General features: G+C 38.3%; 1 protein-coding gene across 1 annotated transcript; it reads right to left on the reverse strand.

The window, feature by feature from the left end:
• Positions 1 to 16,563: 16,563 nt before the first annotated feature.
• On the reverse strand, positions 16,564 to 25,306 carry gstt2 (glutathione S-transferase theta 2). The gene is made up of 5 exons (XM_080765195.1): positions 25,096 to 25,306; positions 23,100 to 23,187; positions 22,122 to 22,272; positions 19,232 to 19,411; positions 16,564 to 18,634 (listed from the first exon to the last, which is right to left on the reverse strand). The coding sequence occupies exons 1-5, from the start codon at positions 25,202 to 25,204 to the stop codon at positions 18,488 to 18,490; spliced, it is 675 nt and encodes a 224-aa protein (XP_080621321.1). The 5' UTR covers positions 25,205 to 25,306; the 3' UTR covers positions 16,564 to 18,487.
• Between the last annotated feature and the right edge of the window lie 1,080 nt (positions 25,307 to 26,386).

Here is a 26,386-nt window from a genome sequence, read left to right on the forward strand (position 1 = left end):
GCCGTTTTTCATCATTTTTGAAGATTTGAAAAAAATGACGAAATGACAAAAACGAAAGGTTATAGCCCATGTTTTTTGAAATTTTGAAAAAAAAAGTTAGCCTCGTTTCTCATCATTTTGGACCATGGGCTATAGCCCATATCGTACGGCATACTATAGCGCGCCGTTTTTCATCATTTTTGAAGATTTGAAAAAAATGACGAAATGACAAAAACGAAAGGTTATAGCCCATGTTTTTTGAAATTTTGAAAAAAAAAGTTAGCCTCGTTTCTCATTATTTTGGACCATGGGCTATAGCCCATATCGTACGGCATACTATAGCGCGCCGTTTTTCATCATTTTTGAAGATTTGAAAAAATGACAAAATGACAAAAACGAAAGGTTATAGCCCATGTTTTTTTAAATTTTGAAAAAAAAAGTTAGCCTCGTTTCTCATCATTTTGGACCATGGGCTATAGCCCATATCGTACGGCATACTATAGCGCGCCGTTTTTCATCATTTTTGAAGATTTGAAAAAAATGAAAAAATGACAAAAACGAAAGGTTATAGCCCATGTTTTTTGAAATTTTGAAAAAAAAAGTTAGCCTCGTTTCTCATCATTTTGGACCATGGGCTATAGCCCATATCGTACGGCATTCTATAGCGCGCCGTTTTTCGTCATTTTTAAAGATTTGAAAAAAATTACGAAATGACAAAAACGAAAGGTTATAGCCCATGTTTTTTGAAATTTTGAAAAAAAAAGTTAGCCTCGTTTCTCATCATTTTGGACCATGGGCTATAGCCCATATCGTACGGCATACTATAGCGCGCCGTTTTTCATCATTTTTGAAGATTTGAAAAAAATGACGAAATGACAAAAACGAAAGGTTATAGCCCATGTTTTTTGAAATTTTGAAAAAAAAAGTTAGCCTCGTTTCTCATCATTTTGGACCATGGGCTATAGCCCATATCGTACGGCATACTATAGCGCGCCGTTTTTCATCATTTTTGAAGATTTGAAAAAAATGACAAAATGACAAAAACGAAAGGTTATAGCCCATGTTTTTTGAAATTTTGAAAAAAAAAGTTAGCCTCGTTTCTCATCATTTTGGACCATGGGCTATAGCCCATATCGTACGGCATTCTATAGCGCGCCGTTTTTCATCATTTTTAAAGATTTGAAAAAAATGACGAAATGACAAAAACGAAAGGTTATAGCCCATGTTTTTTGAAATTTTGAAAAAAAAAGTTAGCCTCGTTTCTCATCATTTTGGACCATGGGCTATAGCCCATATCGTACGGCATACTATAGCGCGCCGTTTTTCATCATTTTTGAAGATTTGAAAAAAAGACGAAATGACAAAAACGAAAGGTTATAGCCCATGTTTTTTGAAATTTTGAAAAAAAAAATTAGCCTCGTTTCTCATCATTTTGGACCATGGGCTATAGCCCATATCGTACGGCATACTATAGCGCGCCGTTTTTCATCATTTTTGAAGATTTGAAAAAAATGACAAAAACGAAAGGTTATAGCCCATGTTTTTTGAAATTTTGAAAAAAAAAGTTAGCCTCGTTTCTCATCATTTTGGACCATGGGCTATAGCCCATATCGTACGGCATTCTATAGCGCGCCGTTTTTCATCATTTTTAAAGATTTGAAAAAAATGACGAAATGACAAAAACGAAAGGTTATAGCCCATGTTTTTTGAAATTTTGAAAAAAAAAGTTAGCCTCGTTTCTCATCATTTTGGACCATGGGCTATAGCCCATATCGTACGGCATACTATAGCGCGCCGTTTTTCATCATTTTTGAAGATTTGAAAAAATGACGAAATGACAAAAACGAAAGGTTATAGCCCATGTTTTTTGAAATTTTGAAAAAAAAAGTTAGCCTCGTTTCTCATCATTTTGGACCATGGGCTATAGCCCATATCGTACGGCATACTATAGCGCGCCGTTTTTCATCATTTTTGAAGATTTGAAAAAAATGACAAAATGACAAAAACGAAAGGTTATAGCCCATGTTTTTTGAAATTTTGAAAAAAAAAGTTAGCCTCGTTTCTCATCATTTTGGACCATGGGCTATAGCCCATATCGTACGGCATACTACAGCGCGCCGTTTTTCATCATTTTTGAAGATTTGAAAAAATGACGAAATGACAAAAACGAAAGGTTATAGCCCATGTTTTTTGAAATTTTGAAAAAAAAAGTTAGCCTCGTTTCTCATCATTTTGGACCATGGGCTATAGCCCATATCGTACGGCATACTATAGCGCGCCGTTTTTCATCATTTTTGAAGATTTGAAAAAAATGACGAAATGACAAAAACGAAAGGTTATAGCCCATGTTTTTTGAAATTTTGAAAAAAAAAGTTAGCCTCGTTTCTCATTATTTTGGACCATGGGCTATAGCCCATATCGTACGGCATACTATAGCGCGCCGTTTTTCATCATTTTTGAAGATTTAAAAAAATGACAAAATGACAAAAACGAAAGGTTATAGCCCATGTTTTTTTAAATTTTGAAAAAAAAAGTTAGCCTCGTTTCTCATCATTTTGGACCATGGGCTATAGCCCATATCGTACGGCATACTATAGCGCGCCGTTTTTCATCATTTTTGAAGATTTGAAAAAAATGACAAAATGACAAAAACGAAAGGTTATAGCCCATGTTTTTTGAAATTTTGAAAAAAAAAGTTAGCCTCGTTTCTCATCATTTTGGACCATGGGCTATAGCCCATATCGTACGGCATTCTATAGCGCGCCGTTTTTCGTCATTTTTAAAGATTTGAAAAAAATTACGAAATGACAAAAACGAAAGGTTATATCCCATGTTTTTTGAAATTTTGAAAAAAAAAGTTAGCCTCGTTTCTCATCATTTTGGACCATGGGCTATAGCCCATATCGTACGGCATACTATAGCGCGCCGTTTTTCATCATTTTTGAAGATTTGAAAAAAATGACGAAATGACAAAAACGAAAGGTTATAGCCCATGTTTTTTGAAATTTTGAAAAAAAAAGTTAGCCTCGTTTCTCATCATTTTGGACCATGGGCTATAGCCCATATCGTACGGCATTCTATAGCGCGCCGTTTTTCATCATTTTTAAAGATTTGAAAAAAATTACGAAATGACAAAAACGAAAGGTTATAGCCCATGTTTTTTGAAATTTTGAAAAAAAAAGTTAGCCTCGTTTCTCATCATTTTGGACCATGGGCTATAGCCCATATCGTACTGCATACTATAGCGCGCCGTTTTTCATCATTTTTGAAGATTTGAAAAAAATGACGAAATGACAAAAACGAAAGGTTATAGCCCATGTTTTTTGAAATTTTGAAAAAAAAAGTTAGCCTCGTTTCTCATCATTTTGGACCATGGGCTATAGCCCATATCGTACGGCATACTATAGCGCGCCGTTTTCATAATTTTTGAAGATTTGAAAAAAATGACAAAATGACAAAAACGAAAGGTTATAGCCCATGTTTTTTAAAATTTTGAAAAAAAAAAGTTAGCCTCGTTTCTCATCATTTTGGACCATGGGCTATAGCCCATATCGTACGGCATTCTATAGCGCGCCGTTTTTCATCATTTTTAAAGATTTGAAAAAATTTACGAAATGACAAAAACGAAAGGTTATAGCCCATGTTTTTTGAAATTTTGAAAAAAAAAGTTAGCCTCGTTTCTCATCATTTTGGACCATGGGCTATAGCCCATATCGTACTGCATACTATAGCGCGCCGTTTTTCATCATTTTTGAAGATTTGAAAAAAATGACGAAATGACAAAAACGAAAGGTTATAGCCCATGTTTTTTGAAATTTTGAAAAAAAAAAGTTAGCCTCGTTTCTCATCATTTTGGACCATGGGCTATAGCCCATATCGTACGACATACTATAGCGCGCCGTTTTTCATCATTTTTGAAGATTTGAAAAAAATGACGAAATGACTAAAACGAAAGGTTATAGCCCATGTTTTTTGAAATTTTGAAAAAAAAAGTTAGCCTCGTTTCTCATCATTTTGGACCATGGGCTATAGCCCATATCGTACGGCATACTATAGCGCGGCGTTTTTCATCATTTTTGAAGATTTGAAAAAATGACGAAATGACAAAAACGAAAGGTTATAGCCCATGTTTTTTGAAATTTTGAAAAAAAAAGTTAGCCTCGTTTCTCATCATTTTGGACCATGGGCTATAGCCCATATCGTACGGCATACTATAGCGCGCCGTTTTTCATCATTTTTGAAGATTTGAAAAAAATGACAAAATGACAAAAACGAAAGGTTATAGCCCATGTTTTTTGAAATTTTGAACAAAAAAGTTAGCCTCGTTTCTCATCATTTTGGACCATGGGCTATAGCCCATATCGTACGGCATTCTATAGCGCGCCGTTTTTCATCATTTTTGAAGATTTGAAAAAAATGACGAAATGACAAAAACGAAAGGTTATAGCCCATGTTTTTTGAAATTTTGAAAAAAAAAGTTAGCCTCGTTTCTCATCATTTTGGACCATGGGCTATAGCCCATATCGTACGGCATACTATAGCGCGCCGTTTTTCATCATTTTTGAAGATTTGAAAAAAATGACGAAATGACAAAAACGAAAGGTTATAGCCCATGTTTTTTGAAATTTTGAAAAAAAATGTTAGCCTCGTTTCTCATCATTTTGGACCATGGGCTATAGCCCATATCGTACGGCATACTATAGCGCGCCGTTTTTCATCATTTTTGAAGATTTGAAAAAAATGACGAAATGACAAAAACGAAAGGTTATAGCCCATGTTTTTTGAAATTTTGAAAAAAAAAGTTAGCCTCGTTTCTCATCATTTTGGACCATGGGCTATAGCCCATATCGTACGGCATACTATAGCGCGCCGTTTTTCATCATTTTTGAAGATTTGAAAAAAATGACGAAATGACAAAAACGAAAGGTTATAGCCCATGTTTTTTGAAATTTTGAAAAAAAAAGTTAGCCTCGTTTCTCATCATTTTGGACCATGGGCTATAGCCCATATCGTACGGCATACTATAGCGCGCCGTTTTTCATCATTTTTGAGGATTTGAAAAAAATGACGAAATGACAAAAACGATGGGTTATAGCCCATGTTTTTTGAAATTTTGAAAAAAAAAGTTAGCCTCGTTTCTCATCATTTTGGACCGTGGGCTATAGCCCATATCGTACGGCATACTATAGCGCGCAGTTTTTCATCATTTTTGAAGATTTGAAAAAAATGACGAAATGACAAAAACGATGGGTTATAGCCCATGTTTTTTGAAATTTTGAAAAAAAAAGTTAGCCTCGTTTCTCATCATTTTGGACCGTGGGCTATAGCCCATATCGTACGGCATACTATAGCGCGCCGTTTTTCATCATTTTTGAGGATTTGAAAAAAATGACGAAATGACAAAAACGATGGGTTATAGCCCATGTTTTTTGAAATTTTGAAAAAAAAAAGTTAGCCTCGTTTCTCATCATTTTGGACCGTGGGCTATAGCCCATATCGTACGGCATACTATAGCGCGCCGTTTTTCATCATTTTTGAAGATTTGAAAAAAATGACGAAATGACAAAAACGATGGGTTATAGCCCATGTTTTTTGAAATTTTGAAAAAATAAGTTAGCCTCGTTTCTCATCATTTTGGACCGTGGGCTATAGCCCATATCGTACGGCATACTATAGCGCGCAGTTTTTCATCATTTTTGAAGATTTGAAAAAAAATGACGAAATGACAAAAACGATGGGTTATAGCCCATGTTTTTTGAAAATTTGAAAAAAAAAGTTAGCCTCGTTTCTCATCATTTTGGACCGTGGGCTATAGCCCATATCGTACGGCATACTATAGCGCGCCGTTTTTCATCATTTTTGAAGATTTGAAAAAAATGACGAAATGACAAAAACGATGGGTTATAGCCCATGTTTTTTGAAATTTTGAAAAAAAAAGTTAGCCTCGTTTCTCATCATTTTGGACCGTGGGCTATAGCCCATATCGTACGGCATACTATAGCGCGCAGTTTTTCATCATTTTTGAAGATTTGAAAAAAATGACGAAATGACAAAAACGATGGGTTATAGCCCATGTTTTTTTGAAATTTTGAAAAAAAAAGTTAGCCTCGTTTCTCATCATTTTGGACCGTGGGCTATAGCCCATATCGTACGGCATACTATAGCGCGCCGTTTTTCATCATTTTTGAAGATTTGAAAAAAAATGACGAAATGACAAAAACGAAAGGTTATAGCCCATGTTTTTTGAAATTTTGGAAAAAAAAGTTAGCCTCGTTTCTCATCATTTTGGACCATGGGCTATAGCCCATATCGTACGGCATACTATAGCGCGCCGTTTTTCATCATTTTTGAAGATTTGAAAAAAATGACGAAATGACAAAAACGAAAGGTTATAGCCCATGTTTTTTGAAATTTTGAAAAAAAAAGTTAGCCTCGTTTCTCATCATTTTGGACCATGGGCTATAGCCCATATCGTACGGCATACTATAGCGCGCCGTTTTTCATCATTTTTGAGGATTTGAAAAAAATGACGAAATGACAAAAACGATGGGTTATAGCCCATGTTTTTTGAAATTTTGAAAAAAAAAGTTAGCCTCGTTTCTCATCATTTTGGACCGTGGGCTATAGCCCATATCGTACGGCATACTATAGCGCGCAGTTTTTCATCATTTTTGAAGATTTGAAAAAAATGACGAAATGACAAAAACGATGGGTTATAGCCCATGTTTTTTGAAATTTTGAAAAAAAAAGTTAGCCTCGTTTCTCATCATTTTGGACCGTGGGCTATAGCCCATATCGTACGGCATACTATAGCGCGCCGTTTTTCATCATTTTTGAGGATTTGAAAAAAATGACGAAATGACAAAAACGATGGGTTATAGCCCATGTTTTTTGAAATTTTGAAAAAAAAAAGTTAGCCTCGTTTCTCATCATTTTGGACCGTGGGCTATAGCCCATATCGTACGGCATACTATAGCGCGCCGTTTTTCATCATTTTTGAAGATTTGAAAAAAATGACGAAATGACAAAAACGATGGGTTATAGCCCATGTTTTTTGAAATTTTGAAAAAATAAGTTAGCCTCGTTTCTCATCATTTTGGACCGTGGGCTATAGCCCATATCGTACGGCATACTATAGCGCGCAGTTTTTCATCATTTTTGAAGATTTGAAAAAAAATGACGAAATGACAAAAACGATGGGTTATAGCCCATGTTTTTTGAAAATTTGAAAAAAAAAGTTAGCCTCGTTTCTCATCATTTTGGACCGTGGGCTATAGCCCATATCGTACGGCATACTATAGCGCGCCGTTTTTCATCATTTTTGAAGATTTGAAAAAAATGACGAAATGACAAAAACGATGGGTTATAGCCCATGTTTTTTGAAATTTTGAAAAAAAAAGTTAGCCTCGTTTCTCATCATTTTGGACCGTGGGCTATAGCCCATATCGTACGGCATACTATAGCGCGCAGTTTTTCATCATTTTTGAAGATTTGAAAAAAATGACGAAATGACAAAAACGATGGGTTATAGCCCATGTTTTTTTGAAATTTTGAAAAAAAAAGTTAGCCTCGTTTCTCATCATTTTGGACCGTGGGCTATAGCCCATATCGTACGGCATACTATAGCGCGCCGTTTTTCATCATTTTTGAAGATTTGAAAAAAAATGACGAAATGACAAAAACGATGGGTTATAGCCCATGTTTTTTGAAATTTTGGAAAAAAAAGTTAGCCTCGTTTCTCATCATTTTGGACCATGGGCTATAGCCAATATTGTACGGCATACTATAGCGCGCAGTTTTTCATCATTTTTGAGGATTTGAAAAAAATGAAGAAATGACAAAAACGATGGGTTATAGCCCATGTTTTTTGAAATTTTGAAACAACCAAAAGTGTCAAATAATGGTTAGAAGCTGTTTTTCAACAACCAAAAGTGTCAAATAATGGTTAGAGAAAGTTTAAAAAATCAAAGCAAATACAGGTAATTCGAAAATGTTATTTTTGTACTTTTGTGTGCCAGACTCTATGGCAGTGGTAACCAACCTTTTCAAGCCCAAGAGCCCATTTTATTCCCAATTGTAAGCCAAGATCTACCACTAAAACATGTTAGAAAACACACTTGTTTTTTTTCTATTTCTGACAGGCTCAATGCATGTACATACACACATCCACACACAGACTAAAGCTTAAATTAGAATAAATACTTATAGTAAGTTATATTATCAATGTCAAATAATATTAAGACAAATGTATTAGAAATAAAAAGTATTAGGACAAAAATACAAATAAACTTCTTTGTTGAGTTTTTTAAAATAAAACAAAATGCTTTTACAGCACAATATTTTGTTTCTCATTTCAATGAAGTGACTGCACTTTATCTGCAAGCGTTTTGAAATCTGGTTCATATTTAGTGATTGCCAGTCTGAGGGTGTCATTAAGATGCGAGTCAGTCATACGAGTTCTTCATGATAGCGTCCCAGACCCAGACACGTTGAATACTAAACTTATTTGTAAAGTTCGAACGCCAACTTTTAACCAAACGTGGGAGAAACACTGCACGGCTGCACGCACAAATAAAGAGTGCACTCGCGCGCACATGACGGATTATTATCGATCAAAACAATCCTTAGCGTCGCTTACAAAAGCATGTGTTGCACACGGTTGCACAGCATGAATGATAAGTAATCACCGACCTGGCTGGATAAATATCAGTGGTCCATATCCATTGTGTGACCTGCTTAACGAGCAACGGCAGCCGAGTAAGCCGTATCATTCATGCTGTGCAACACATGTTTTTGTAAGCGACGCTAAGGATTGTTTTGATCGATAATAATCTGTGTGCGTGCGTGAGTGCACTCTTTATTTGTGCGTGCAGCCGTGCACAGTGTTTCTCCCACGTTTGGTTAAAAGTTAGCGTTCGAACTGCGTTCACTCTGACGCTATGTGCTGCCTGCGACTGCGAGGGAACAACAGACACACAGGACACAGCAGCACATGAGCACATAGTGCTAAAAGGGGGAGGGCCGAGGGCGGTGCGGTGGAAGCAAGGGGAACAGATCTTCAAGCTAAAATGCATCGAGCCTCTACACGTTGTTAGCTTGTAGATCTGCTCTTTTTTGCGTACGACATTCTGCTGTGTATTGGCAGTGATGGCTGGCTGCCCGTCACTTCGCGATCGACGTGAAAGGTTCCCGCGAGCTACCGGTAGCTCGCGAACCCCAGGTTGGTTACCCCTGTCTTAAATCATGAGCTTGTAGCATCAGATTTTTTTGCCAATGTTCCCCTCAGAATAGTGATTCTAGGGTTAATGTAATTAATGTAACAAATTTGATTTATTACATTAATGATATGAACGAATGAATGGATATTAAATGAAAAAAGTAGCAATCAAAGATTTGGCACTCCTCTGTAGTAACGAGGAAACCCTATACTAGGGGTCCGAGAACCATGTGATCAGAACCATCACTGGCCTCTACACTGGCTCCCGGTTAAATACATATAGTTCAAAATCCTCACCTATAAAGCTCACAATGGTCAGGCACCACAATATTTAAAAGAAGTCATCGATCCCTACAATCTTAACAGAACAGTGTGTTCATAGTTTACAAAAATGTTTAGTCCTGAATATCAAAAGTTACAATAGGAGGCAGAGCGTTTAAGTTCTCCCGGCATCTGTCCTCGGGGGTGACACGCTCTGCACAGTCAAGACTAGATTAAAAACCTCTATGACAAAAGGTCACCCGACAAAGTAAAGAGGGTGAGAAGAGAACCCCTCCACCCAACCCCTCGGCATGGTCACGCCACCAGGGCGAGTTAATTGCACAACCAAACACTGTTGTATATATATATCAGTATATTATGTACACGTAATAGAGGCTAGTATTTGATAGAGAAAGGCTTTATTATGTGATGGGAGTTTAATTGTGTTTAAGTGCTTTGCATTATATGAAATGTCTTGTCGTAGTTTACCGTTTTGCCTCATTCTAGTGTTGTTCTATATAACCCACTGAGTATTTACTTTAATAAAGATTGTTATACATTTAAAACCCTCGTCTGTGGTCCTTCCAGGTTCGGACAGGACTACAGTTTGTAGTAAACTCAGTCTTTTACTTAATTTCCATATATAAATGTTTAGGCATTTTGAGCAAAGATCCCAGGAGGAGAGAGATACAAAAGTCAGAATACGAAAGTGAGGCAAGAGGAGACACATGGGTAGGGATGGAGCTCATTAATTTATATCGATAACGATCAGGCTTAGAGCAATTTATATTATTTTGAGGAAAGACAGGAGACAATAAACTCTGAACAGAACCAGTATCTACTGGGGCAATTGCCCCAATGGGGCAAATACTAGGGCAATTGACCTTTTTACCAATAAAATATTAAAGAAACTGTTAACAGGTTAATATATGTTCCGCCACTTTAAAAGCGTAATTGAGTTTACCCAGATAGTGCTGGTTGGCATTTATTGATTCACCTCTTGATTATTCAAACATGAATGGGCCAATACGCTCAACAAGCCCAAAGCTTATTGATAACGGGTACTCAATAAGTTTAAGGATTTTTCCTGGTATCGCTCCATCCCTACACAGCTTATTGATAACGGGTACTCAAGTTTAAGGATTTAGGTATCGAGCTCCATCGCTACACATGGGTATCAACGTTTTATTGCTCACGGTCAAGCGGTCCATGAGCTATGCCCGTTTAAAGTTTGAATTTTCAGTTGAGTGCTATAGCGCCACCTATTGGACAATGGTTGTGGGCTTTGTGTCCTCGCCGTTTGGCATTGCCCTCTAGGTTGTCCTGATCAGATGGGGTGATGGGAAATCAGGGCAAATCGTCATTTTCAAATTATTGGGAGCCCAAAAAAAAGGAGGGCTACCATATTGCCAAGTTTGACGAAAACCCGACAGCACAGTTCAGCCAGAACTAACATTTTTGGTGGAAGGAGAAGAGAAAAATAAGGGACCAAGAGTCCCTTCGGGCTTGGTCCCTAAATAGACTTGTAACCCAACTGTAGGGAGTACAAACACAGTAAAGAACCTGGGGGTTATCATCTATGAAAAGGAAACAATGAGCAGAAAATGAACCATGTAAATACAACAAATTGAGGGCACCGCAGGGAGTTGAACCCCGTTCTGGTAAACCAGGTGTACCACACCAGTGCCTTAGTTTTTGTTTATAATTTACAGGTCCAAATCAGTCATTAGTTTCAATTTTGCAATATAATTTAAAAAAAAAGAGAGAGCCTACACACTCAATTTGAATCTTGACTATAATGATAGCCATGCTTATGTCTTTATACAATTGAAAGCCGGAAGACTCACTCCACAGATACCTTAAGGAAAACTCCTCAGACATAAACTAAGAAAATATTTTGTCATGCTCATAAAGTGCTGCAAAGTGCTAAAAGTGAAAAGTGCAGCAGAAAACGTTTGGGTCATAGGCCCATCGTCAATGCCAAAGTTTTAGCTGCAAATGGCAGCATAAATAAATCACATCAATACACACCACATAATGTGATGTTAACTGACACGATGAAGCTTGCACATTATAAGACATACATCACATCAACCAACATCACATACCTAGCCCTACCCTAACACTATAAGTTAATTATGTGATGTTGGGATGACATGATGAAGCCTTACTCAAAAATGTGAAATGAGACAAGACATAAACACACATCACATACCGGGCCTGTGTTCATAGGTGATGTGGGCTTACGTAATGAAGCTTTACTCACAAATTAGATCTGATAATATAGCACGAACAATGGTCTTATGACCTAGATGTTTGCTGCTGCACTTTTCACTTCAAGCACTTTGAGCGCTTTATGAACATGAACAAAATAGATTTTCTTGGTTTCTGCCCAAGCAGTTGGCCTTTAGGTTTCCGTGGCGCAAGTATTTTTCTATCTAGTTGTCCCATGTAGGAAACATGGGGCAAGACTGTACAATTTATTTAATTTTATTTGTGGACGATTGACATAAATTATACGAGGTAGCAGCATTCTTTGCACCCCAGTATTTGTCAGCAATATTATGAACATTAGTACACAACATGAACAGCAATAAACACAATTCATATGGCGCAATGCCAACAGACGTGAATGACGAGCTAGCCGCAATTGCTGTGAAAAAATCACCTTTAAAAATACCACATAAATGCACATCACATATCGGCCTGTGTTCATATCTGATGTGAACTGACGTGATGACGCTTTACTGGTAAATTACATGAAACAGCTCCAAATGAGAAACTGTACGCGAGACATGACCCGACTCACACATACACTAGTGAAGAACTAGTGTCATAGATAGGAAAGAAAGAAATAAGAAATTACAATACAATAAAGCAAAATGCGATTAAAAACTCTGAGACCAAAAACAAATAACTTTATTAAAGCAAAGAAAAGAGAAAAGATGAAGGTTGGGTAAAAACCTTGTACGTCCAAAATGGTTACTTTTATGGACCAAAACAACGGATCCAATATTATTAATATAATAATCTGTGTTCCAATGTTATTATTTAGTCACAAGCTCTTGCTGATACTTCACTGGTTTGAAAAACAGAATACTACTTAAATATTCAATAATGGATTATCTTTGCCTCATGAGATTGGCCATTTGCTACTTGTGTGTGACACTGTAGCATGACCAAGTAAGGAAATTAATTTACAAAAGGTTGAACTATGGAGATACAAGGTTTCTGCCCAACAGTCAAGGATAATAAACTACTCACTTACCTTCAATATCAGCACTAAACAAAACACACACACCAACCAAGGAACCAAATGACACAGCGGCCATCATTTGCTTCCTCTTGTTAGTTTACACAGACCTACAGCATAGTAGGCTGTAAACACAGTGTTAAGGGGCTACATGCTACCATAATGACACAAGACATAAAGCACACACCTCCACATCACATAAAACACTAGTGAAGAACTAGGGAAAGATAGGCAAGAAGAAAGAAATTACCTAAATAAAATAAAGCAAAATGCGATTAAAAACTATGACAACAAAAAATAAACAACTTTATTAAAGAATAGAGAGGAGACACAAGAGAACATACATTATGTGATGTGGATGTGGACAGACTTTACCCGTAAATTATGTTAAACGATAAATAAATCACATGCCACCACAAACATCACATAACTGTGATGTGGACTGGCATTATACACACAAATTAAGTGAAATTATACATGGCGCGAAAGACAACCTATGGTATGGTAGCATGTAGCCCACTTAAACAAGCAGCAGGAATCAGACGGTTAACTAACCTTCACTGATACAGTAACAGCACCCAGCAGTGGCAACAGCATAGAGTTCACACCTCCAGTCCGCTTCACTTTCTGAAATGGCAGGGGAAAAGAAAATTAGTTGTCGGCCTACATACAGGATGACATTTTGGAAGTCATAACAGTCACTGACAGAGCTGTGTCACCATTATTACACACATTCTAGGGCTATAATCTGCCTTGTGCAACCATTTCTTTTATGAAGCCTAAAAGCTAAAAAGTTCTGTATGTAATTACCGTGGGGGGTCTTCCGTCGCTCGGTTGAAGATAGCCGGTATTAATAGAGCCGCGTAGGTTGTATGGCACAATACGTCCCGAGCACCGTACGCCTCGTAATCTCAGGGAGCGTTCGTTGACACCGTTATAAGTTTCAGCCCAGCCGAGTAGACACTCTATTACCAATACCAGCCATCTCCTGAAGACTGCATCCAAGGTCACCGCATGACACCAAGGTCACATGATCAACCTGTAAGACACAAACATACAACATTACTCTTTATCCAGATATTATACATTGTAGAAAACACATCTTTAGGAAATTCTTGCATTTTTCTTTTGCAACCAGATCTTATTTTAATGATGTTTGAGACAAAAAACACTTTCCTGGGGTTTTTATGCGTTTAGATATTTCAGTATTTCAAAGAGTCCATGATGTCATCATGGACACTGGGCTCACTTCCTTCCTGGACTAAATGTTGTCTCAGTAAGACAGCCCTCCCCCTATCCACAAGGAGGAGCAGTGGCCCAAAGCATTGTGGGAATTGTAGTTCAGGAAGGAAGTGAGCCCGGTGTCCATGACATCATGGAGTCCATGGACACTTTGAAATACTAAAATATCTAAAAACACATAAAAACCCCAGGAAAGTGTGTCTCAAAAATCATTCAAATAAGATCTGGTTGCAAAAGGGGTGAAGTGTCTGAGCCACAGTTACAACTTGTTTTACCATTATGTACTAAAGTAAAAGGGTATGGCTATGGCATCAAAATGCACTTAAAAAATGACCAAGCTCATTACGCAGAAATGTCCCATATCAAATGTTTGAAAGAAAAATTAATCTGAAAATAGCAGAACTACAATCTCACAATGCATTGTGAGATTGTAGATCAGCTACTTCCAAATGGCCAAAATGTGGTTGTAGCCCAGTGGTAAATTGTGTAGCCAATGTAGCCAAAGGGATATTTTTTTTTAATAATCCAAATCTACAAAACAACTAGTAGTGTCCAAATAAAATATAAAAGTACAATATATTGTCCACAGTACTTCAGTAGATGTAATTATTTACTTTCCACCTGTTTGTTTGTTTGTTTATTTGTTTGTGTCTCAAAAAGTACCAACACATTCCTCATATTGTTGTCCTTTTAGAGTCACAATAAACAACCAACAGTCCTTCTAACAACACTAATATTAAAAAAACAACAGAGTTAATGTTGGCTAACAACCATGCGGTTCTAAAACAAACCTTACCTTGTTGCAGCTACGCCCCAAACACACTGCTACGGAACGCGTGCGTCTCCATTTTAAATCATAAGCCCCGCCTACTGTATCCGGGTCTAGACCGTCGGTCATTGGTCCGTCAGAGTGTATGGATCACAGCTGTGTGGAAGGAAGCCGCACGCATGCGCGCGCACACGCACGCACATACACGACTAACTGACAGACAGACAGACAGACTGTAGTTGATGGACAGTTGAATCGGTTCACATTGCTTTCGGTCGGAGGAGGAGAGGTGGAGGTGGAGGTGGAGGTGGAGGTGGAGGTGGAGGTGGGGGTGGAGGTGGGGGTGGTGGAGGTGGAGGAGGAGGTGGGGGGGAGGAGGGGGAGGATTTGCTGTGGTTAACGGAATGTTAGTCAAGTCAGTTTTAGTTCCCACTGGGATTTCCTGACAGTGTGGGAGAGTGCCTCACTGGTGGGGAGGGACTGGGAGTTGGCTGAGATCCAGGAAGGTGTTGCTGGCTGCAATGAATAAAGGTTGGGTTTTGGTTACAACTGGTATATCTATCTATTAGTAAAGTAAATGAGGTGGTTGAATGGAGTGATAATAGTAGGCTATGCTATGGCTTCAGGGTTTTTCATGATTTTTCTAATTTTTTTATCGTTGAAAATCATGAAAAACAACATAAGTATGTAGGCTATATTAAAGAAATGATGAAAATATGTTTTTTCGGCGACATACGTCGAACCAATCATCGACTTAATGCTACTCATGTCATGTAGGCCTATAGCTTAATCGAGATTCGAGAAGCACATTTTTGGAGGTTATACATTTTTAAAACATCTGATATATCAACGAAAAACAGTGGGAAGTGGGAATTAATTGGTATCTATGGCAATACAGTGTCTCCACAGTAAGCTGAATAATAAAAAGTGTGAATGGATTTTCTAGGTGAAAGTGATTTTTGACGTGCCAATCAGGGCCAATTGTCATTTTCAAAGGATTGAAATCGGATCGGGAGGCAAAAAACAAATAAGGCTATTATTGCCAAGTTTGTCGAAAACCCAACAGCACAGTTCAGCCAGAACTGCCATTTTTGGTGGAAGGAGGAGAAAAATAAGGGACCAACAGTCTGGGAGTACAAACAGTAACGAACCTGGGGGTTATCAACTATGAAAAGGCAACACAATGAGCAGAACAATTAACCATGTAAATACAACAAATTGAGGGCACCGCAGGGAGTTGAACCCCGTTCTGGTAAACCAGTAGTACCATGCCAGTGCCTTAATTTTTGTTTTATAATTTACAGGTCCAAAATCAGTCATTAGTTTCAAATTTGCTAAATACTTTTTTAACTTAAAAAAAAATCAAAATCAATAGCCTACACACTCAATTTGAATCATGACTAGAAATGATAGCCATGATTATGTCTTTATACAATTGAAAACCGGAAGAAGACTCACTCCACAAAGGAAAACTCCTCAGACATAAACTAAGAAAATGTTTTTCTTTTTCATGCTCATAATGCAAAGTGAAAAGTGCAGCAGAAAACATTTGGGTCATAGGCCCATAGTCAATGCCTCGCCTACTGACAGGCATGAATGATGAAGTTTTAGCTGCAAATGGCAGCATAAATAAATCACATCAATACACACATAATGTGATGTTACATTATAAAAGACATACATCACATGATTCACATCAACCAACATCACATACAGTACCTAACCCTAACCGTTACCTAACCCTATATTCATTATGTGATGTAGGATGACATGATGAAGCCTTACTCACAAATGTGAAATGAGACAAGACATAAACACACATCACATACCGGGCCTGTGTTCATAGTTGATGTGGGCTTACGTAATGAAGCTTTACTCAAATTAGATCTGATAATGTAGCACCAACAATAGTCTTATGAACTAGATATTTGCTGCTGCACTTTAAGCACTTAGAGCGCATTATGAACATTAAAGAAATAAGAGATTTTCTTGGTCTCCGCCCAAGCAGTTCGCCTTAGGTTTGTGGCATGAGTAAAGTGTTTTCAAAAGAATTGCATACATAAAAAAAAAATAGAGATAGAGAGAAAGACTGCAGCAGCATTCTTTGCGCCCCAGTATTTTTCAGCAATACAGCAAGAACACTATATGAACATTAGTAAACAACATACAACACTATGGATGACATTAGAACACAACAGAGACGTGAATGACGAGCTATCCACAATTACTGTGAAATTATCACATAAAAAAAAATCACATAAACGCACATCACATACCGGGCCTGTGTTCATATCTGATGTGAACTGACGTGATGACACTTTACCGGCAAATTACATGAAACGATGTACACGTACAGCTCCAAATGAGAAACTGTATGCGAGACATGACCCGAATCTCTCTCTCACACACACACACACGCACACACCTCAAATTGCCCGAGGTGAGTCAAGTGGTAATGTATTCACTTATACATAATTGAATAACTCTTTTCCCTTTAGCAAATAATTTGTTTATTTATGATTTAAACAATATAAAGCCAATCAAAATAAAGTTTGTTATTCAGAACCTTTTGATATTTGCAATTGTTCATGTTAATACAATATCGCAAATGTCTCTTAAATGAGTATGTACAGTACATGCAAATTAAATTATTCTGCATAATTTGAGTAGTATAGACATAATTTTTATTTTATTTTTAATCTTAACATTTTAGAAGAAAAAAAGACAATACTTCAGACAATTTCTTTGCTAAATTATTCACATGGTTTTATAAAATGTCCTGGTAGATGGCCATGTGACGTTTTCACTGTCAGTGGACCAACACTGCATGTGTTTTGTCAAGCTGGGCTTGAAACCTGGGTGTTGTCAACAGTGACAAAGGCTGTTCACCTCCAATAATTTGTTTAAAAGTAGCCCAGACCAAGTATTGAGTGCATGGATTAATATACATGTTTTTCAGATGGTCCACATTTCTGCATTATAAAAATATACATTTTTAGTGGTCTTATGAAATATTGTAATATTTTGAGACATGGATTTTTTATTTCATGAGCTGTTTCACCGTTTGAATTATATTACGGAGGGATTTTTTTGCTGTATATTTGCTGTATACTTTTTTTTTTTTTTTTTACAAATTGAAGTAACTGATTGATTGACAAGTTGTTTCCTTTCCAGACCAGAATTAAATCAGTTCTGCTTCTGCAAAGAGACGATTCTACAGCAGTGGTTCCCAAACATTTTCACGTCAAGGAACCCCAAAATAATTAGCCCTCGTTCCCCCATTTGAAAAGATTCGCCAAGGATTGTTACGGCTCTAGCATTGATTCTCAACCCATTACATTTCAAGGACCCTCAGTTTGACACACATTAGTCTACGGTCGGACCACCATTTAATTGCATTTCTATCTCTGAGACCCCAATTTAATTTGTAAAATCAATGTTAATTGAACTCTGAGAGTGTACAGATGGAACCAAATGGACCCTAAGTACAACTCTCAGAGTTACAGACCCATAAGGGTCCATTTGGTCTCAACCTACCATTTAGCTGGGGACCCCCTGGAACTCCCTCAAGGACCCCTGTGGGTCCCCGGACCCCACTTTGGGAACCACTGCAGTGCTCTTCAGCTCAAGGTTCCAGAAACCAACTCCATTAGTTTAGCATCGGCGACTCTGTCTCCACTGACTCCATCCAGACAGCAAAACACACCAATGACATGGTGCGTTCCGTCACAGCCTTGCTCCGATTGGTCCGCTACGTGTGGCGATGTCAGAGCTTGGCCTTGCGTCGGTCACGGAGGGCGTAGAGCACTGCGTGGGCGTGGTCGAACGACTCGCCGAGAGCCGATTGGACGCGACTCCTCCAGCGCTGCAGGTTGGGCCGCTCCTGCAGTACATCTCTGTCACCACCTAGAGGCTGACAGGAGAACAGCACACACACACACACACACACACTTTTAAATAAGGTTAGAGTTCAATTTGGAGAATTTTATGTTTTCGCTTCAGTTTCAATCAACGAGTGCGTTGAGTTTGTTTGCTTACTAGAGCAAGACCGGCAGCAAAGCTTGTGGCTTAATTCCAGTGTTGGGCAAGTAACTTTTAAAAAGTAATTCGTTATTTTCTAACCTATAATGTTTTCAGAGTGCTTCACCGAGTGCCGCGCAATGAGGTCTGCTATTTTAGAAAAATCGTGAAAATGAGGCACAAATCTTTGAATATATAATCTTTGACCATCTTTGACCAAAGTATGACCATGTGACCCATGTGGTTCCACTTATCTAACCCAGATAGCATTTTATGTAGACATACAGTAGCTTTATAACTATAATAACTTTATTTTTATTATTTTTTTAAAGGTAATTCTTCTGGAAAATATTTTTTGTTTAGAATATCGTGAAAAATCGTATTGTGAACCTCATGATGCGAATCATATCGCGAGTTGAGTGAATCGTTACATGCCTACTACTAAGTAAATAGTGAATTGTCACCCCCCCCCCCCCCCCCGACCTCTGACCTGCATGAGCTCGCAGACGGCCAGTAGGTCCGCCAGGGTGATGTCATCGCCACACAGGAAGGGCTGTCGTCGCAGGAACATGGAGTCCAGCAGCTCCAGTGTCCTGTCCAGCTCCGACAGAGCTCGCTCCAGCTGCGAGCGGTCCGGACCGGAAGCGCCCGACATGCGCGGGAGCAGAACCTGCGACAACGCATCCACAAGGACACAATGAGCCTCGTTAACACGTTCCCCGCCATCTGCGTACATCTACACGGCAGTGGTTTTCAGCCTTTTTCATAACAAGGTCCATTATTTATTTGGGTATTTGAGCCACGGAACCACCGTTTGATGAGATTTAGCCTCGACAGAGCCAAAACTGAAGAATACTTTGTTATCGTTGGCTAAGATTTTGTCCACAATTCAATGCCTAAATGTCTAAAAAAAAAACGTCTAAAACACGTCTATTTTTAGAATTTTTTTTATCCCATTTTTAGACGCTCGTCTAATAGCCCAAATCATACGGCATACTATAGCGCGCCGTTTTTCATCATTTTTGAGGATTTGAAAAAAATGGGGAAAAAAATCCGCAATTTCCATTTCTGCAATTTCCGCAATTACCATTTCCGCAATTTGACAAAAACGATGGGTTATAGCCCATGTTTTTTGAAATTTTGAAAAAAAAAGTTAGCCTCGTTTCTCATCATTTTGGACCGTGGGCTATAGCCCATATCGTACGGCATACTATAGCGCGCCGTTTTTCATCATTTTTGAGGATTTGAAAAAAATGACGAAATGACAAAAACGATGGGTTATAGCCAATGTTTTTTGAAATTTTGAAAAAAAAAGTTATCCTCGTTTCTCATCATTTTGGACCATGGGCTATAGCCCATATCGTACGGCATACTATAGCGCGCCGTTTTTCATCATTTTTGAGGATTTGAAAAAAATGACGAAATGACAAAAACGATGGGTTATAGCCCATGTTTTTTGAAAATTTGAAAAAAAAAGTTAGCCTCGTTTCTCATCATTTTGGACCGTCGGCTATAGCCCATATCATACGGCATACTATAGCGCGCCGTTTTTCATCATTTTTGAGGATTTGAAAAAAATGAAAAAATGGAAAAAAAATCCGCAATTTCCATTTCTGCAATTTCCGCAATTACCATTTCCGCAATTTGACAAAAACGATGGGTTATAGCCCATGTTTTTTGAAAATTTGAAAAAAAAAGTAAGCCTCGTTTCTCATCATTTTGGACCGTCGGCTATAGCCCATATCGTACGGCATACTATAGCGCGCCGTTTTTCATCATTTTTGAGGATTTGAAAAAAATGACGAAATGACAAAAACGATGGGTTATAGCCAATGTTTTTTGAAAATTTGAAAAAAAAAGTTATCCTCGTTTCTCATCATTTTGGACCATGGGCTATAGCCCATATCGTACGGCATACTATAGCGCGCCGTTTTTCATCATTTTTGAGGATTTGAAAAAAATGACGAAATGACAAAAACGATGGGTTATAGCCCATGTTTTTTGAAAATTTGAAAAAAAAGTTAGCCTCGTTTCTCATCATTTTGGACCGTCGGCTATAGCCCATATCGTACGGCATACTATAGCGTGCCGTTTTTCATCATTTTTGAGGATTTGAAAAAAATGACGAAATGACAAAAACGATGGATTATAGCCCATGTTTTTTGAAATTTTGAAAAAAAAAGTTAGCCTCGTTTCTCATCATTTTGGACCATGGGCTATAGCCCATATCGTACGGCATACTATAGCACGCAGTTTTTCATCATTTTTGAAGATTTGAAAAAAATGACGAAATGACAAAAACGATGGGTTATAGCCCATGTTTTTTGAAATTTTGAAAAAAAAAGTTAGCCTCGTTTCTCATCATTTTGGACCGTGGGCTATAGCCCATATCGTACGGCATACTATAGCGCGCCGTTTTTCATCATTTTTGAGGATTTGAAAAAAATGACGAAATGACAAAAACGATGGGTTATAGCCCATGTTTTTTGAAAATTTGGGAAAAAAGTTAGCCTCGTTTCTCATCATTTTGGACCGTGGGCTATAGCCCATATCGTACGGCATAATATAGCGCGCCGTTTTTCATCATTTTTGAGGATTTGAAAAAAATGACGAAATGACAAAAACGATGGGTTATAGCCCATGTTTTTTGAAAATTTGGGAAAAAAAGTTAGCCTCGTTTCTCATCATTTTGGACCGTGGGCTATAGCCCATATCGTACGGCATACTATAGCGCGCCGTTTTCATCATTTTTGAAGATTTGAAAAAAATGACCAAATGACAAAAACGATGGGTTATAGATCATGTTTTTTGAAATTTTGAAAAAAAAAGTTATCCTCGTTTCTCATCATTTTGGACCATGGGCTATAGCCCATATCGTACGGCATACTATAGCGCGCCGTTTTTCATCTTTTTTGAGGATTTGAAAAAAATGACGAAATGACAAAAACGATGGGTTATAGCCCATGTTTTTTGAAATTTTGAAAAAAAAAGTTAGCCTCGTTTCTCATCATTTTGGACCGTGGGCTATAGCCCATATCGTACGGCATACTATAGCGCGCCGTTTTTCATGATTTTTGAAGATTTGAAAAAAATGACAAAATGACAAAAACGATGGGTTATAGCCCATGTTTTTTTAAATTTTGAAAAAAAAAGTTATCCTCGTTTCTCATCATTTTGGACCATGGGCTATAGCCCATATCGTACGGCATACTATAGCGCGCCGTTTTTCATCATTTTTGAAGATTTGAAAAAATGACGAAATGACAAAAACGATGGGTTATAGCCCATGTTTTTTGAAATTTTGAAACAACCAAAAGTGTCAAATAATGGTTAGAAGCTGTTTTTCAACAACCAAAAGGGTCACGTGTGTGTGTGTGTACCTCCAGTATGAACACCTTGGCGGCGTGCGGTCGCGTGTGTGTGTGGTGCCAGGCGGTGTATTCGTCCACTCGGGCTCTCCTCTCCGGTTGCCGTGGATACCAGTGTTCTGGGATGTTGTGTTTGGTCACCAGGTACTTGAGGATGGCGTCGCTATGGTAACAACAACGACATTAATTAATTAAGACCAGAGACCAGATTTTACAAAATGTCTTCTAAATTGACAGTTGATTGTTTCTATATCATTGTTTCTCAAAACTGTTTCATGTCAAGGACGCCCAAAAGTTATATGAAATTGGCCGCGGACCCCCATGTGAAAATATGCAAAAACTTGAATTAAAAAATTTCACTCTGAAAGAATACATATTCAAAGATCAACAAGCTCATAGTGGCACTCGTAGATCTGCAACTTTTCAACAGCTAAAGTTTTAAATATAATAATGGTTAAAAGCTATAATGTGACACAGATGCGTCCTCAGGTCTAAATGGGTTAACCAACTACAAAAACACATAAGCGGTAGAAATGTATATAGAGGTATAGATAGTGTTTGCGGAGTTTTTAAGCAACAAGATGAGAAATAAAGTGTAGTGAAAAACTGCGGCAGGGAAAATAATGTTTGTTTATTGAAAACGATAAAAGTGTTAATGATACCCCAACTTTCAGCAGCTGTCATCTTTATGAACACGTTTTGTGAGGAAAGCTAGTGGTAAGCATGTATGTTGCAGATTGGTCACAAATTTGGCTAACTTCCCTCGACTATAAGACGGTCACTCCCTCCATCGATTAGTCGACTAATCCAGTGGTTCCCAAACGTTTTAGCCCGTGGCCCAAAAGAGAGATTAGACATTTGTCCCGGGACCCAAATTAGTGAAAATAGCAGATTGTACAGTAATATATATATTTTACTCGAGACGTGACCCATAAAATTAGGGCAACATTGGACTAATCGACGTTTACAATAGAATGACCCCTGTCTGACCTTTCTGTCAGGACAAAACCCTCGTCCACCAAAACAGGAACTTTCTGCATGGGATTCAACCTGGTGAACTCTGGTGTACTCTGCTCTCCTATACGCATGCATTGCGCACGCACACGCACGCGCACGCACACGCGCACACACACACACACACACACACACACACACACACACACACACACACAAAAATGTAAAAGTTATTTAAGTTACATTCACAAAATCATGATGCAATAATACTCTATGGCAGTGGTTCCCAAAGTGGGGTCCGGGGACCCCCAGGGGTACCTGAGGGAGTTCCAGGGGGGACCCATCTATTTTGTTCATGTTCATAAAGTGCTAAAGTGTTTAAAGCAGTGGTTCCCAAACTTTTTCATGTCAAGGACCCCCAAATTGACACTACTTAGCCCGTGGACCCCCATTTGAAAATATATGCCAGGGACCCCCATAAGAGAAGACGTACACATTTAGACGTCTACATTTAGACGTCTACATTTAGACGTACACAGTTAGACGTCTACATTTAGACGTCTACATTTAGACGTCTACATTTAAACGTCTACATTTAGACGTATACATTTATTGATGAGGGGGTACCTGGAAAAATATCTACCCCAAAAGGGGTACCTGGTCCAAAAAAGTTTGGGAACCCCTGCTCTATGGTAAGTAATCAGTACTCTATGGGTATAAGTATTACTCTAACTATGGGCTAACTCTACAGTCAGATTTCAATGCACTACAGCACTGGTTTTCAACCATATTCATATCATTTGAGCCACTGTTTGATGACATTTAGCCTCTCAGACCCAAAATTAAAGAATATTTGTGCTCTCATTGGATACGATTTTGTCCACAATTCAATGCCGTTGCCAAACGTCGATCAAAATAACAATTATTCTACATTCTGTAATTGCGTAGACGTCTTGTGAATTAAGTAATGCAGATGATTAACAATTATTTAACATGAGTTAAAGATCTACAAGGGTCCATTTGGTTACCAACTCTCCATCATTTCGCTGGGGACCACCTGGAACCCTCTCAAGGACCACTGGTGGTCCCCGGACCACTACCACTGCACAACAGAACATCATGAGCTCTTTCTAAAATAAATAAAGGTGCAATCGATGCATTTTTTCAAATGTATAATATAGGTCAGTGGTTTTCATGTAACCCATTTCATATCAAGGTCCATTATTTATTCTGCATTATTTTGAGCCACCAACCACTGAACCACCATTGGATGAATTGAAAAGGGTGGACCCTATTGTAAACAATTAAAATGCTTCATGGTGCTGCTGTCCACAGTTAACAGTTTTTGTATTGAGTTGTGTTGAAATGTACCTATTCTGCAAACTGTTAATAAATACATCAATAAATCAATGACATTTAGCCTCTCAGACACATAAGGCATATATGTATTTTGAATATCGTTGGATAAGATTTTGTCCACAATTCCATCATCCATGCTGTATTTATGTTAAGGTACCATTAGCAGAGATAATGTTGATCAAAATGACAATTCTTCAGCATTCTCTAATTGTGTAGACTTTTCTTGTAATGCTGATGTTTAACAATAAGTAAATAATTAATATAATATAATAAATAATATAATATGAATAAAATAATATAGTATAATAGCAATGCTCAATTGTGCAACTTCCTTTTAAGTCAGAGCTGTTTATTATTATCATCATCGTCATAATTTCCCACCATGGTATATTGGTTCCATGTGCACACAGCACACTACACGGACTTATAAGGGTTCAGTTTAGAAGCGTATGTTGTGCTTAACTAGGTCAAAGTTCACAAGGACTAGAGTTGAAAGCAGGACATAAAACAGAGCGGCTAATGTAATCTAGTAGTTCCGTTGCTTTACTATAAGTGCATGGTAATTAACTTGTTACTTGCAGCTGGTTTAGACGTTAATAGTAGTTATTTTATGGTATAATTAATTAAACTGTGCACAAGTTTGGTAATATTAATAATATGAAGTTTTCCTCACCTTTCCTCAGCGCCACCGCGTGGACGGTGTGGGGTATTTTGTTGTAGTTTAACAGAATGTGCACGGCGCGGCATGGCTGAGACAACAAGTCTAAATAAACCTTCAGCATGCTGCTGTTGATATGTTTGCCCCTTTAAACACTTTTAAACCTTTTATAACGTCTTTATTTTAATAAATACAAGGACCGTGTGGAACAGGGCTGGTTTGTTATTCCGCCATCTTGGATTTTAGAGTCAGAGGTCAGACGTCCATAGTCCATAGCTAACCAGCAGCAGCGTTGCCAGGTTTTGGAAGAGAAACAAGCCCATAAGAAGCGACTAGGCTAGGGCAGTGCATGGTTCCAAAAGTGGGGCCCCTAGGGAGTTCCAGCGGGTCCCCAGCTAAATTATACTGGGTCGGTGACTCTGAGAGTGTAAAAATGGAACCAAATGGACCCGGTTCCTCATATATTCTATGAGAATTAAATTAACATTGATTTTACAATAAATTGTGGGTCCTAGAGATAGAAATGCAATTAAATGGGGGTCCGTACAGATGTTGCAGGGCCTTTAGTTGGAGAAATACAATAATCTGGCGGTCCTTCTGTCCTTGAAATGGAAATGTGTGAGAATCACTGGTTTTAAAAAACATTTTGAAACGAGTCCAAAATAATCAACAACACTTTAGTTTAGAAACAAGTCCCCAAAAGAACGCCAATATTTACATAAGCGCAACTTCATAGAAAAACAAGCCCAAAGTAGCTTATTATCAGCAGACATGGCAAACACTGTCCATAACACAATGAACTCCCGCCCCCAGGTCTCGCGGGACTATACTCTCGCTACCATGATGTTACAGCCTTAGGTTACAGCGCCATCGTGTGGTTAGTGGTTACTGTGGTAAAACAGTCAGTATGTTAACTCTCCAGGTTCTCAAAGAAAACACAGTTGTTCCCATATCAGGGAACAGGGGTGGGCAACTTTGAAGCTGGAGGGGCCACTATATTTCCACACTCACTCCAGAAGGCCACTATTTCCACACTCACTCCAGAGGGCCACTATATTTCCACACTCACTCCAGAGGGGCACTATTTCCACACTCACTCCAGAGGGCCACTATTTCCACACTCACTCCAGAGGGCCACTATATTTCCACACTCACTCCAGAGGGCCACTATATTTCCACACTCACTCCAGAGGGCCACTATATTTACACACTCACTCCAGAGGGCCACTATATTTCCACACTCACTCCAGAGGGCCACTATTTACACACTCACTCCAGAGGGCCACTACTCACTCCAAAGTTGCGG

Source organism: Protomyctophum bolini (genome assembly GCF_963924005.1).
Source record: "Protomyctophum bolini genome assembly, chromosome: 6".
Classification (NCBI taxonomy): domain Eukaryota; kingdom Metazoa; phylum Chordata; class Actinopteri; order Myctophiformes; family Myctophidae; genus Protomyctophum; species Protomyctophum bolini.